Genomic DNA, 16,017 nt, shown 5'->3' with positions numbered 1-16,017 from the left:
GTATTATTATAGAGTTGGATATGACAGCCTAAGGTAAAAAATTACAGAGATTATTAAAGGCAGTGGACACTATTGGTAATTAATCAAAAAAAATTATTAGCATAAAACCTTTCTCGGTGACGAGTAATGGGGAGAGGTTGATGATATTAAACATTGTGAGAAACGGCTCCCTCTGAAATGCCATAGTTTTCGAGAAAGAAGTAATTTTCCACGCATTTGATTTCGAGACCTCATATTTAGAACTTGAGGTCTCGAAATCAACCATCTAAACGCACACAACTTCGTGTGACAAGGGTGTTTTTTCTTTCATTATTATCTCGCAAGTTCGATGACCGATTGAGCTCAAATTTTCACAGTTTTGTTATTTTATGCATATGTTGAGATACACCAACTGGAAGGCTAGTCTTTGACAATTACCAATAGTGTCCACTGCCTTTAAAACAAAATATAATCAATCATTTCAATCGGGGTACAACAATCCAATCAACCACTCAACGTAGAGGGCAGTGTTGTACCTGACCATGAATTGTTAGCTTGCTGTTGCGGTTTTTTTTTTCCTTAACATTTTTACCCATAGCAATGATGTTTTATCAGCAAGGTAACCTCTGAGGCCAAATAAAAAATGAACATGTTTAGCGAGGTTTTTTTTAAGGAGGTTTTTGTTTTTTTCAAATCGGCTACCCGACACTTAAAGGAACATTACAGAATTGGTTTTTGCTAACAAAACAGTTGCTGGCAGTGTAAGCACTTCATATAAACTGACAAACCTGTAGACGTTTGAGATTGACTGACCATCTGGGTCACGAGAGAAAAGTGAAAAACCGATTAAGTTAGATTATTTATTTCTCATCAAATATGACATTTCAGAGAGAAATATTTCAAGGGATGTTTTCTACCATCATCATCATTAGACCGTGTAAATGAGTTTTAGTAAATCTGTGATCTTCACGATTTTTGTTTCTTACCAATTCTGTAACGTTCCTTTAAAGAAAACGGTTTGACAACTTCCTCTGAGATCGATCACCGATAAAAAAAAAACACAACAAAAAGAGGCGGCCTCTGAAGAGGAAGCTTTTTTATTTTACTCCTCCTGCTAAATCTGCCACCACTTCTCCGCAGCCCCGCCCTTCCCCTCTGAATTGCTATAAGTAGACCTTGTCCACATGATGACGTACGTCTGCATTATGTATTCCACAGCCGGCCACACCAGCTGTTAGAGTGAGTAGTGAATAGTGTACACAATGAACAAATAAATCGATAATTGTGTATATTTATTAAATAACATAAATAACTGGTCCAGGGAGCAATATCAAATGAAGTGAATCGCAGAGATTTAATTCAATTTTTTGGCAAACTTTGAGCTGCAATATGAGAGAAAGTTAGATCAAACATACAAAATTTAAAATACATGTACTATGTGTGTAGGGCCCTATTATTATTAATGGAGATGATACTTCACCCTTTTTCATTTTTTCCCATTTTTTTTTTGTTTTTCCATTCAGAAAACTCATAATAATATTGCACACTGGGCTAACTGATGTGTAAACCACCTGTAGTTTAAACAGAACGAATAGGTTACGTTTTCTTTTACGTTTATGTCTATTATACGTTTACGTTGACGATATGATACTCGAATAACCCATGATGAGGCTATTTGGATCCACACGTCGCCAACTCGTGAATTACTTGAGTTTTGCGATCTGGGGCAAAACACGAGTGTTCACGTAAATATTTACGTCATTATTCGCGATGCCGCTGAATCCTATATATATAAACGTAAATAATTACGTGAATAATTGCGCTTATGGGCATGCACCGCACATCAATATTATATTTACGTAAATGCTCGATGTCAATTTTTAGAGCCGCTACACTCTTTTTGCACACTCTTTTCCAATTTTGGAAGTGTGTCAAACTTAAATTTCAAGCTGAATTTTCAAAATAATGATTAAATAATTATATGAACACTATTATTCAATAATTCTAATAAAAAATAATTGTCCACGTTGTCAGTGACTGGTAATGACGCTAATAATCACACAGCTGGCGCCAGCAAACTTATTAGTATAACAACTTGCAGTTGGTGACAAAAGTGTAAAAGTTTTTCTTCCATAGTTTATCGTTGCGTACAGCCTCCGAACAACCATGATACGAACTACACTTTTAAAATTCAGCCACTTTTTTGTACACAAGAAGTAAAACAGACATGGCGCTGGAAGGCGTGTTAAACTTAAAGAAGTCTGCCCTTTTGGTTGTTTTCATCTCGACTTTGCTGCAAAACAAGGTAAAAACCTGCAATTAGCAAAATGTATGTTTAGATAACATTAATAGCATATATATAATGAAAGCATGAGCTGTATCAAAAAGACAATGGAGATTGGGTGAACACTTGTTTTAACTGCTTTTCGTTCAGTCCAGAAGTTTTATAGTGGTGATAGGTCTTGCCTAGTTTCCGGACACTGGTTTGATGTGATGGCGGGCGGGGTGGAGGGGGGATGGTTGATCTTTCTTACGGCTACCATGGAGCAATAACATTGTATGATAATTGCTCCATCGGAGTACCTCTCCTTACTTTAGAGAACAAATGAATGAACAGTTTTCAATCGGTATATTGGTTTCCATAATAATAATATTATTATTAATAAACTTGATTACAAAATATACTGAGAATTAATTCACTTGACAAACAATTAATTAATTTTATACAATAGTGAATTGGAAAACTTGAAAGTTGCAACAAAATTATTGGAAAAGTTTCCGTATGGCGCCACCACTTTTTCATTCGATATGAAATAATATAGTATCTAATTTACCTCAATGAGATATCCCTTTTTGTAAAAATAAGTGAAAAAGTGGTGGCGCTGTACAGAAAGTTATCCAAATTATTAATGGACAAATTTTAAAGTCATATAAATATAAAGTCTTATAAATATATGTAAATATATAACAATGTGTCACCATTTGGCATTGTTACAAATTACAAGTGGGGCAGGAATTTTTTGTATTATTTATTTATATTATAGGCCTACCTCCTGAATTTAGTTCCAAAATTAATTGATCTAATCTATGACTATGTCTAAGTCCCTGAAACACTGCCTAGTATTGTTTGTAACTTTTCAAATTTATCCCTGGAGCCCCCTAAGTTTTTGTTTGGAGTTGATGTGATTCTGTTATAATCGTTCTGAGTTGTTTTGTTGTTTTGTATTTGTTTGATTTTGAAGCATCTTGCCACAGCACAACAACCAAGAGGGCAGCAGAATGCTCCAGAACGACATTTACACCATCAAAAGCACCAAGCACATACTACACATCACACCACAAAACACCACGCCACAAAACACCACGCCACAAAACACCACAAGCTGCTACAGGAACTAGAGCTCCAACAACAAGCGCCCAAGCAAACGCCCACATTCTCATCAGTAGTAATCAACCCAAATGACCCCCATGCACTGTCGTTTATCCGGGTTCTCAACCCTCCCTTCTACTTCCATAACAATCACCGCGCTCACATCGAGTACTCCTGCCATGATAACGACCTTCTCGCGATCGAAATTTTCCTCCAATCAGACGACGTTTCTGCAACTCCTGTACTTCTCTTCCATCATGAGTGGACGTGCAATAAATACTCGCGGGGGACCAGGCAAACTTTTGTTCACCTTACAGTCCCAGATTGGTTGGTGTACCGGCCAGATTATTTACAACGTCACGCCGTTAATGTTCAAAGATTAGAGCTGAAAGCTTGGATCATTAATGAAGAGGTGAAACATACCTGCTCAAGATGGAATAACTGCCATGGCAAGGCGTATGTTCAAGCCATACATCGGATGGGAATGCAGGAGGTTTATCAACGACCAAGGAAGGATCATGAGGCTTGGGAATGTTTATCTTGGGTTTCTAAGATGATGCTGGAGCATGGAAGGGAAGGAGAGTTTCTCAAATGTCAACTTGAAGAAGGTAAATTTCTCTTATAGAAATATTCATGAATAGAGAGGAATGTTTATTTTCCTTCCTGCAGGGACCAATTCATATAAAAGCTGCTTAACGGCCGATTTTGTGCTTACTGTTCGATTTCCATTTCATAGTGTTCAGGCCTAATACTTCACAGAGACAACAAAGGCAATTGTCTCCATGCCGCCTAGTCATTGCCTTGGTGCCCTTGAAATGCCCCAGTAGAAATTTACAATTTCCTCATACATGTAGAGTGCCCTTCATCAAGGAGAAAATGCCTTGGTGCCCTTGCCCTTTAGAAAACCAAGCATACAGGCCTGCCCTATGTTCCGACTCTCCTAATGTTCCGACACCCGTATATTCCGGCACCCCATGTTCCCAGAGATTCTAGGTAACTCGGGACTGGACAAGTTCGTTGAGCTTCTGTTTTTCAATTCTATATCTTCACTAAAATAAAAAAAAGATTCACATATTGACTGGCAACAAGGTCTCTAGTATACATGTGCGTCTATTCTCACGAGGGACTTTGAGTGATCAGAAGAGCGACCTATTTCCCCCGAGGCCTAAGGCCGAGGGAAATAGGTCGCTCTTCTGGTCACTCACAGGCCCGAGAGGGAATAGACGTACACTAGTTACGGAATAATGCCAGTCAATATGTGTTTTATAACACAGCTCGGTCTTAAATGTCAAATAAGAACAGAAAAAGGAGTTTAGTAGTTGTTGTTCACGGTTCAAGTCAAGAGAGGGCATTGTTACCGCGGGCAATAATATTCAAAGACTATTGCCCGCTCTGGTGCTATTCCCGCAAAACACGCGTGCGCGATCACTAGCCTATAGTTCATCCCACGTGACCGTGTTTCAGCCAATTAGAATACAGAACGAGCAAGAGGTGTGTTATAGTTATTCTTGTAAATATCTTTCAACTGTTGATTATTAAAACTTAACTGACCAATAACACTAATGGGAATAGTCTTAGAAGATCTTTCTAAAAGCGTTCTTAGGCCTCTGTTAAAACTGTACTATTACAATAGTTTAGTCTTTTTTTGTCTATTCTCATTTTGAAATTTGGTCTTGTGAACAAAATTATTGTCGAGTAAAACTTTCTGGAATAACATTTCTTGTCAATTTATCTCAATCTACAGAAATGATCAGTCTCGTTGACTTTCCTGTTGCCTTCGCTGGAGTCCATTCAGGAATCACCAAAGATCTGATTCCATTCCGAGATCAAGGTTTACTCGTTCAGCAGCAAATTAATCGTTTAAAACCCAAGTAAGTTTTAGAGAAACTGACTAAGTTTAAATTTTAATAAAAGTTGGGATTCAACTTAAAAACAAATTACTAGGGCGGGATTTTGAAAAAAATACTCAATAATAATCCAAAGTTTAAAAAGTGCAAACATCAATATATAAACCACAAGGGAAGCTGTCCGGGTGAATTTTTAAATGATTTTTGAGGTTGAACAAAGATTTGACTAGAGTGGGATTCAAACCAACGACCTTCCGGATTAACATGCCGGCGCTCTACCAACTGAGCTAACTGCAGCCCTAATATTGGCAGTCTCCCAATTTTGTCCTTGTTCTGTAAACCTGTAACTGCCGTCTATCCAGGGATCACACCCCAAGTTTACGATAAAACCAGAGAAGCAGCAGCAGAGGGATCACCTTAGGGGGATGTGACTTTTTATTTTAAATATCAAGTTAAAAATTAAAAGGGAAACTTACTTGGTAAATGTGACCCGCTCTGTGAAAATGAGTCCGATGTAGGCAATTTCAGGAATTGAGTTATATGCATGGCTGTAGCCTTGATCAAGGCTGTGTAGACAATTACTCTAGCTAAAACCACAGAGCAAGGATAAACCTAAGCCGCCCGAATGCGATATAATACAACCAGTCCCCCGACTGACTCTAAAAAGATTAGCACACCGCACTCTCTCACGCACACACTAAGCGCCTGTACATTGTACATGTACGCAGCCCCCCACACACACCGCTATTCCACACACCGCTATCGCCCACAATCCTAGCCCGTGAGCCGTCAGGCTCACAGCCTTGACGATCTTGTAAACTGAGTGGCTTATGTGTTTCATTGTTTTTCTTCGCAAATCCGTGGAAAATGGGGGGGTGAGTGGATACATGCAAAGATCTATTTCATGAATAATACATCATTCCTAATAGCCAATCCCACACCATTATTGTTGGTCTAGAGGAAATGGATATGAATCATTAATTTACAGCCGTCCAATCAGCTGCACAAAATTTGACCTTTATTTTGACCTTTATATCAGACCGCCCCAATGGGAATCGCGTCGTCGTCATTATATTCAAACATGACCACTTCCAATGGCCAATCAAGAGCCTTTTATTACAAGTAGAGCGCGCTCATTACCGTAACCGCAAGACCCGGAAGTGTACAAGATCGTCAAGGCTGTGAGCCTGACGGCTCACGGGCTAGGATTGTGGGCGATAGCGGTGTGTGGAATAGCGGACGTGTGTGTGGGACTGTGGAAACGAGCGGTTGTGTGCTTCCTTGGGTGAGAGCCTGGTGTGCTATTTAAAGACAGTCGGGGGGACCGGAACGGGAGTTGCATTGCATTCGGGCATCGCATTCGTGCGGCTGTGGTTATGCACATTTTTAGCTTTAAAGTAAGCAAACTATTACACAGCCTTGATCAAGGCTAGCATGGCTGGAAAGAACACATTCAGCAGCAGTAATTTGGTATATGTCCAAGCTTTGGGGTGTATGGCGTTGCTGAGTTACTCCCGTTTGAAATTAGCCACTACACCGTTTTTTTTTTTTAACGAATTACAAGTAAAATGATATTTTAAACTACCATTGTGTGCAAAAGGATACAAATTAGACATAAGTATGACCAGCTTTATTGCCTAAAAGTAAGTGCTCTAAAGGTTAACCATGCAACTAAAGATCTTACACATTAAACTGTCCATAACTTAATATTGCATTGTGCGACATGTGACTCATTTTCACAGAGCTGGTCACAAATGTTAAATCATTTGGGGTTAAACAAAGAAAGGTTGACTAGAGCAGACTTCGAAATTGGCATGTCGATACTCAGCCAACTGAGCTACATGTATCTAGCCCTTCAATGTTGGCAGTCTTCTCTGCTGGCCAGTTACGGGGACAGGGCTTAGTCCAACATAGCACTAAGACTCTGGAACTCACTTCCGCAATACCTCAGACAAATACACAACATCAAGCTCTCTTTCAGCAGAAACTCAAAACACTCTTGTTCTTTCTTGCTTTCCAACATCTTGATAAAACTTGACCGGCGTCTTTGAATGTTTTTCTTTTTCAGTAAAGTGTGCCTTATAAATGCTGTAGTTTATTAGTGTTATTATTATTATGTCAATATCTCTGTACAGGGGTGCCAATCAGAAGCCATTCAGCCTGGGTTTGATAAAAGAACGGAGCAGGATTTCAACCTGTGACCTGTGATAAGTTGAAGGGCTTGTGGTAGCCCCGCTCACCACCTCATGCAAAGTTTACAATTTAAACCCTGGTTCTCTGTTTATCTTCTCTTTATTTCAGGTTTACACTTTCCACGACGATCTTTCTATTGGAGTACTGCAGCGTTGGCCTGTGTGGGATCTACCATAGAAAAACCCATCACTCCAATCAGTATATTACACCATTGATTCTGATCAACAACAAAGGTATGTTTTGGCAAAGGGGGTTAGAAGAACTGGACTCAAGCTCTTGTGTTTCTGATCAGCAGAGTGTGGGTTCAAGTCTCGGTCGTGACACTTGTGTCCCTGAGCAAGACACTTAACTATAATTGCTTCTCTCCACCCAGGGGTAAATGGGTACCTGTGAGGGCAGAGATGGTTCTTGTGATTGATTAAGCCGAGTAGCGCATAATTGTTGTAGAGATTGTATACTCCCAGGGAGAAGGTTGTCATGGTCTAGCGGAATCCAGATATAAGAGCACCAAACTCAAGCTCTTGTGCTCCTGATCAGCAGAGAAGAGTGTGGGTTCAAGTCCCGGCCGTGACACTTGTGTCCCTGAGCAAGACACTTAACTATAATTGGTTCTCTCCTCCCTGGGGTAAGCGGGTACCTGTGAGGGGAGAGATGGTTCTTGTGATTGGTTTAGCCGAGTAGCGCATAATTGTTGTAGAGATTGTATACTCCCAGGGAGAAGGGTGTCATGGTCTAGCGGAATCCAGATATAAGAGCACCAAACTCAAGCTCTGGTGCTTGCTCCTGATCAGCAGAGCAGAGTGTGGGTTCAAGCCCCGGCCGTGACACTTGTGTCCCTGAGCAAGACACTTAACTATAAAGGCTCGGTCCCACTGCAGCGATAATGAGAACGATAATGATACAGCGCAAAGAGAACGCATTCTATTGGTTTAATGAGCGCGTGCGTATTCTGCGCGGAGCAATTCAACCAACAGAATGTGTTCTCTTTGCGTCGTGATCGTTATCGTTTTTCGTTGTCGCTGCAGTGGGACCGGGCCTTAATTGCTTCTCTCCACCCTGGGGTAAGCGGGTACCTGTGAGGGCAGAGATGGTTCTTGTGATTGGTTTAGCCGAGTAGCGCATATTTGTTGCACATACATCTGTACAGGCTGTATATACTCTGCCCCAGGGAGCTGAGATGGTTTAAGGAATTGAATTGAATTGCCAAGTAGCAAGGGGTATTAATGTGAAGGGGTCAATAAAATACAATGTAATAGTAATAATAGTAGTAATAATATCAAAGTTTTATATAGCGCACGTATAAACAAGGTACTCAAGGCGCTGAGTATTATACAAACTTTCAGAAAGATAGGTTATTGCAGTGATGAATTCTGAGACCCAATTATGTAAGGGTTTACAAGGTGCTACGGGCGCATACAGCAGCCACAGCCAGGAACACCGGGGTGAACCCCTTCTCTTTTCCATAAGTGCACTGGGTTGTTTTACATGCGCTACACAACACATGGGACCAATGGCTTTACGTCCCATCCAAAGGACGAAGCAATGGTTAAGTGTCTTGCTTAAGGACACAAGTGTACACACTGCTTTATAGTTTAAAATGTATTATTACTAATTGCGCTGGATGTGCTACCCGTCCAAGCAGTGGTGTGTGTGTGTGTGGGTAAGCATACAGCTGTGGTGTCTTTAGCACAGTGGAACAACTTCTGCATAACATTTTTCTTTGTTAAAGACACTGGACACCTTTGGTAATTGTCGAAGACCCGTCATTTCACTTGGTGTATTTCAACATATGCACAAAATAGCAAACCTGTGAAAATTTGAACTCAAATGGTCGTCGAAGTTGCGAGATAATAATGGAAGAAAAACACCCTTGTCACACGAAGTTCTGTGCTTTCAGTTGCTTTGATATGAAAACTGGTTATTATTATTATCATTAAGTGCCATAAATAAAAACATAGTGTCACTTCTTTGTGTTTTGATTCAAAGGTTTAATTCATATTCAAACGGTACTTGAAGACGACCAAGCATCAGGAATTTTAACAAGCACTCCCGTCCCACTAAGACAATGGGTGAAACTTGTCTACACACAGAACGGCAGCAAGGTATACACTAACCACCCTACTGTTTGACCAATCAATATCATCCACTGTGGTTTTGGATAATAAACTCTGCTAGCCTGCAGGCCTGATTCTTCACAGAAGTAACAAAGATGAGTGCCTCCATGCCCCCTGGTCATTGCCTTGGTGCCCTTAATGCTCTGACAGTAGAAATTTACAATTTCCCTATAGTTGCTTGCCCTTTACCAAGGAGAAAATGCTTTGTTGCCCTTGTCCTTTAAAAAATGAAGCATACAGGCAATATAAACCTTGGGCGAAAGCGCACACAATACACGGCCAACCCCCCTACTGTGTGACCATTAGATAGCATCCATCTTGTTCATAGTTACATGTAGTTCCGTCTTCCATTTTCCAAAGTTAACTTTTGAGAAATACTCTGCTTTAATCGATAAATAGAGACCATTAAAAATTTTGAATTGATTACCAACGGCTTTTTGGATTCAAGGTCAATTTGCAAAGTGTTTTTTTTTTTGGTACTTACAAAATAGGCTCTTTACGAAACCATGGCTTTGGATTCGGCTTCAGGCTCCGTTCTCATATCTGGAGCCCTGAGTGTGTACGCAAAGCATGCCCAAATTGTCGAAACAACTGCAGGGGCAAGCTTGCCTTAGCCGAATCTTGAGCCGAAGCCATGGTATCGTAAAAACACTTAATTTTACTACAATTTCCCCCACAGTGGTCCATGTCTATAAGCAGTGGTAAGAACATGAGTAAAATCCATCTTAGCAACAGCAACTTCAAGAAACCGTTACAGTACGACGAATCAGAAGGGCTGATGCATCTCGGTGGTAGCAGTGCCAGTTTGGCCTTCAAAGGATTCATTGCAGATACCTGGCTATGGAGGACAAAGGCTGCTAAACAAGTGAGTAAGAGTCAGGGGACAATACGAGTCACTTAAAGGCACTGGTTGTTGGGAGTATACCACTCATCTTATATACCGCCCTCTAGTGACAACATACAATGTATAATGCTACTCATGTACAAAACACTAATTGGAGTCTCAATTGTTAAAAACCCACTGGTCACTGTTGGTAATAATTCAAAATAATTGTTAGCATAACAAACTATAAGGATGTTTTTTGATCCATAGTAATGGGCAATGGAGAGCTGTTGTTAGTATAAAACTTTGTAAAACATGGCTCCCTCTGGAGTAATGTAGTTTTTTGAGAAAGAGGTAATTTCTCACTCAAGTATTAAAATACCTCAGTCCTGAAGCATTTGTGCTATTAGGTTTCTGCAGCTACACAAGTTTGTGAAACAAGAGAGAGGTTTTTTCTTTCATTAATCTTTTGAAACTTCGATGACCATTCAAGTCCAAATTTTCACAGATGCTCAGCAACATCGGGTTACCAGCCGAAATACCACGCAATTCACACTGATGTAATTGGTGCCGCACCATATTTGGTGATAACCCCTATAGTATTTCTAAGCAGAAACTTCAACTTTTCTTGTTTTAAGAGTTGTTATTTATTGTTGAAGTACTCTGCTTAAGAAAAGTAGGTTTGCAAATGAAATGCCAGGTACTTCACTCTGATGTCTTTTGTGCTGCGCCATACCCCAACAATGCAGGAATATTTCCTTTTTTCTATTCATTAAAAACCCTCATTTGTATTCTTTGTTTCGTGCAGGTGCCTATACAGAGTTCCTCAACACCAGAATTGATAGAGAAAATATCAAATCATTACTCAACATGCGACGCTTTCCACAAAATGTTGAGTGAAGTTTACAAGTTGTATTTAAGTCGCCAGTCATCACTTATTGCCAAAAGTAAGACTTTTAACCACTGGTTCTTGTCAGAACCAACACTACTTTAAAACACACGACATCCAAATGGTGTTACCGCAATTTCCTTTTTTAGTTATACTTCCACTATGCAAAGTTATAAATCCTTCTTAATAATTTCCTTTGGTAAACTGCTACCCTCCCTACAGGTAACAATTGTTGCATCTTTTTTAACTGTTGTGTTTTTTAAAACCATGTTGCTATTTTTGCTGATGTTTTTTTATCGTGCATTTTAATGTTTTTCTTGGTTGTACAGCGCTTTAAAACAGTGTTAAAGCGCTTTATAAATGCATTTATGTTATGTTATGTTATGTAATGTTAAGAGACCATTTTGGAGTCTGATAATTAACAGTTCACACTTCTTTATCTTTGTAGAAACCTGCTCCAACTCATTCTCAACGCTTCTCAGTCTTTCAACTCAATCACCCGTCGATACAACCAATCTATGTCCTCCGTGGGAGCAGCCCCCACCACGGGGTCAACGCTATCTCTGGACAGCGTTAAGAAAAGCCTCACTTCATTATCAAACTTATGAAAAAAGCTTTGATCTTATCGGCAGAATTCTCCATGATAAAGCTACAGAACACCTGGTGAGTCATAGGGGTCTAGTATACTATTGGTTTGAAGAGAACATTCCAATGCTCTAGTTTTCAAGATTTTCTGAGTTCACACAAAAATCTCAGAAACTATTACACCCTTTAAAGGCACAATTGGTAACTGTCAAAGACCAGTCTTCTCACTTGGTGTATCCCAACATATGCATAAAATAACAAGCCTGTGAAAATTTGGACTCGATTGGTCGTCGGAGTTGCAAGATAACTATGAAGGAAAAAACACCCTTGTTGTACAAATTAGTGTGCTTTCAGACAGGAATAAAAGGCTTCTGGCCAGAAGTCTTTTATTATTTTAGTGACAAATTACCTCTTTCTCAAAAACTGTGTTACTTCAGAGGGAGCCGTTTCTCACAATGTTTTATACTATCAACAGCTCTCAGTTGCTTGTTACCAAGTAAGCTTTGATGCTAATTTATATTTTGATTATAAAGCGTGTACAGTGCCTTTAAGTGGAATTGTCTTGGCCAAGCGGTTAAGAGCATGGGATTCAAACTATGCTGTTTCTGATTAGCAGAGTGTGGGTTCGAGTCCCAGTCCTGCCCCCTTTGTCCTTAAAGGAACATTTCAGAATTGGTTTTGCTAACGAAACAGTTGCTGACAGTGTAAGCACTTTATGTAATCCATCATAAACATAAACTGACAAACCTGTGGAGGTTTGAGATCGATCGGTCATCTGGGTCTTGAGAGAATAATGAAAAACCGATTACAAATTTTGCATTGCATCGATGCCAACACAAAATGAATAAAAACGCTCACTGAGCGATAAACTCCAAACGCGAAATTAGATTATTTATTTCGCATCAAATATGACATTTCAGACAGAAATATTTCAAGGGATGTTTTCACTTATCATCATCATTAGACTGAGTAAGTTTTATGTAAATCTGTGATCTTCACGATTTGGGTTTGTTACCAGTTCTGTAACGTTCCTTTAAGCAAAGACACTTAACCATGATGCTTCGTCCTCTGGATGGAACGTAAAGCCGTTGGTCCCATGTGTTGTGTAACGCATGTAAAAGAACCCAGTGCACTTATCGAAAAGGGAAGAGGCTCGCCCCGGTGCTCCTGGCTGTGGCTACTGTATGCGCCGGAGAACCTTGTAAACCCTATAAGGTGCTAAATAGTTGGGTGTCAGAATTCATCACTGCAATAACCTATCTTTCTGAAAGTTTGTATATACTCAGTGTCTTGATGAGTACCTCGTTTGGTAGATACGTGCGCTATATAAGACTTTGTTATTATCGATATTAAGTGTCTTGCTTAAGGACACAAGTCCACTGTTTGGACAAAGAACTTCATGAAGGTAACATATTTCAGTTGTCAGATGAGAAGGATGTTGTTATTCTTGCCTCCTACTTGAATAGAGCTTCTTGGTAATGATTTCAGGTAGTGACGAGCAGTCAAACCCGTCCTTGAATTTTAGTAGGAAGTGCCTTATTTTTTACTTGAGCGTCACGTATCATATAGCAGATTGATGTTTGAGAGTATTGTGTAATTTTTTGTATTTTTACACACAGGCTGACGGCCTGACCAGGATCTCCTCCATCGTAGCCATCCTCAGAAAGGCCAGTTGCTATGGTAACCATCAGTCGTCCTACATGTTGGGAACCTTGTTCGATGGTGGTGTGAATGTTGCACAAGATCACAACGAGGTAAGGGTCAAATTAGGTTGTTTTCTTAATCTCTCGGAGGAACAAGCCTGATCTGCTACACCTCGTTAAAGACACTGGGCACGTTTGGTAATTGTCAAAGACCAGCATTCTCCCTTGGTGCACCCTTGTTGCACAACTTTGTGTGCTTTCAAATGCATAATTATAATTTGAGTGAGAAATTACCTCGTTCTCAAAAACTACATTTCTTCAGAGGAGCCGTTTCTCACAATGTTTTATACTATTAACAGCTCTCTGTTGCTTGTTACCAAGTAAGTTTTTATTTGCTTACATTTATTTTGAGTAATGACCAAGTGCCCAGTGCCTTTTAACAAATTTTATTGCAGTTATAGCCGCTAATTTTAACACTACCTTATACTGTGTCTTAAAGACAGTGGACACTATTGGTAATTGTCAAAGGCCATTCTTCTAACTTGAAGTATCTCAATATATGCATAACAGAACAAACCTGTGAAAATTGGAGCTTGATTGGTCTTCGGAGTTGCGAGATAATAATGAAAGAAAAAAACACCCCTGTCACACGAAGTTGTGTGCTTTCAGATGCTTGATTTCTAAACCTCAAATTCTAAACTTGAGGTCTCATAATCAAATTCGTGGAAAATTACTTCTTTCTCGAAAACTACATGTACATCACTTCAGAGGGAGCCGTTTCTCACAATGTTTTATACTATCAACCTCTCCCCATTACTTGTTACCAAGTGAGGTTTTATGCTGATCATTATTTTGAGTAATTACCAATAGTGTCCACTGCCTCTATCTCTCCTTATTGAATCTTAACCACAGGCATACAAGTATTGGCTGGTTGCCGCACAAGAAGGGAACCGGTTAGCCATGATGGCCTTAGCCAATCATCACTCATTCGGACTGAAGGCGGCACCCAATGATTTTGACTTCTCATATAGTAAGTTTTACAAATTTTAAAATCAAAATTAAATTTGTGACCATCCACCACCAATGGGCAGTAAAGTCGCACTCGCACATTGCAGAGCCTATTAAATTGTTTGTGATTCAAGAAATCTTTGAGAAATCTGAATAAAAAAGTAGGTGGCTTTGAGAAATCATAACTTCGTCAAGAAAAGTCTGATTTAAATGTGGATGGTATCATTTTAAAGCCGATTACACACTCTCCAAAAATGCATTAAGCCCATACCAGTAAAAGTGTCAACTTTACAGCCCATTGGTGGTGGATGGTCACATTTAAGAAGAGCTTCAATTTTGTTATTAGCAAAGTCTTAGGATTTCTTGTTCAATAAGCTGCAAATGTGCATAGATCGTGTGCCCTGAAGAAAGATATACTGGAGAATGGGTGAAGAGAAGTACATGTAATTGTAGTAAAGTGTCTTGCTCAAGGACACAAGTGCCACGATCGGTGTGGCGGTTTCAACTTTCCGCTGTGTTCAGTTTTCCGAATGACCAAATACGGTAGCATTACGTCATGCGATGCCTGCGCACAGCAAGCGAAAGTAGTACACTTTTAGTGCCGTATTGAGTTATCCATTACCCTCCGGTAGCTGTCATGGCGGCGTCCACGAGTCGAGTACAACTAGCGGCAAACGCGTGGATCGTACGAGTTGTTTTTTATGCAAGCAGAGTGTGACCTGCCTAAAGTTGTACCAATGAATACATGTAAAGATTATGTGACTACACAGAAAAGAATCGTAATATAAACAATTTGGGGGTCATTGCTGAGAGAACTACAGTACTCGCCAGGGTACTCGCGGCGGTATCTGACAGGTCACCCGGAAAACTGAACACGCCGGAAAGCTAAAACCGTTCGAACAGCGTTTTGATATGTCCGACTACGTCACCCGGAAAACTGAACACGGCGGAAGACTGAAATCGCCACACCGGGATTAGAACCCACTCCGGTGTCTTAGCCACCAGAACTTGAACTTTATGCTCTTATACCTATCAGCCATGAAACCCTACCCTCCGTTTCAGGTTTGTTGTTTGTTTGTTTGTTTGTTTGATTAGATGATCTTCCCATCAAGGGAACTCGGCAAACTCCCACAAGGGGATATATACACCAAGCTGGCAACAACCAATCTCTCTCGTACAAACATTGGTTTAACGTCTATATGATTATGAATTACACAAATCAAGAAATTGTGATTCAGTAACTGGACGACAAGATTTATTCTAGTCCTTGTGAAATCAGCAGTTAGCTGGGGGATTCGAGCCCACAACCTTGTGATTGCAAGTCCTGCAGTCTAACCACTTGACCACGGTGACCTGCCTCGACCAATAGCTCTTCTTACAGGCTTAGAACCTTACGCTGTTCATACAATGTCGTATCAAGTGTTTTCTATTCATTCTGTTTGAGTTCATATGTACGGATATATTTATTTTTGCTGTACGGTAATGTCCTGTTCAAAATTTCGCTCTGAAAGTGTATCAAACTTAATATTGACATTTTACACCATTTTAACATGAAGGTAGAGACTT

At 39.9% G+C, this 16,017-nt stretch overlaps 1 protein-coding gene across 1 annotated transcript in view; it reads left to right on the top strand.

The window, feature by feature from the left end:
* Positions 1 to 2,206: 2,206 nt before the first annotated feature.
* The window catches only part of LOC117301787 (protein sel-1 homolog 3-like), a 29,448-nt gene continuing 15,637 nt past the window's right edge, over positions 2,207 to 16,017 (top strand). Inside the window, exons 1-10 of the mRNA XM_033785797.1 lie at positions 2,207 to 2,284; positions 3,222 to 3,957; positions 5,094 to 5,220; positions 7,498 to 7,622; positions 9,376 to 9,491; positions 10,183 to 10,368; positions 11,135 to 11,273; positions 11,664 to 11,878; positions 13,420 to 13,554; positions 14,356 to 14,473. Coding sequence (XP_033641688.1) covers positions 2,207 to 2,284; positions 3,222 to 3,957; positions 5,094 to 5,220; positions 7,498 to 7,622; positions 9,376 to 9,491; positions 10,183 to 10,368; positions 11,135 to 11,273; positions 11,664 to 11,878; positions 13,420 to 13,554; positions 14,356 to 14,473 — 1,975 coding nt within the window. The remainder of the gene's footprint in view (positions 2,285 to 3,221; positions 3,958 to 5,093; positions 5,221 to 7,497; positions 7,623 to 9,375; positions 9,492 to 10,182; positions 10,369 to 11,134; positions 11,274 to 11,663; positions 11,879 to 13,419; positions 13,555 to 14,355; positions 14,474 to 16,017) is intronic.

The sequence above is a fragment of the Asterias rubens genome, chromosome 17, assembly GCF_902459465.1.
Source record: "Asterias rubens chromosome 17, eAstRub1.3, whole genome shotgun sequence".
NCBI classification, from domain to species: domain Eukaryota; kingdom Metazoa; phylum Echinodermata; class Asteroidea; order Forcipulatida; family Asteriidae; genus Asterias; species Asterias rubens.
This window is presented reverse-complemented; position numbering and strand designations above follow the sequence as displayed.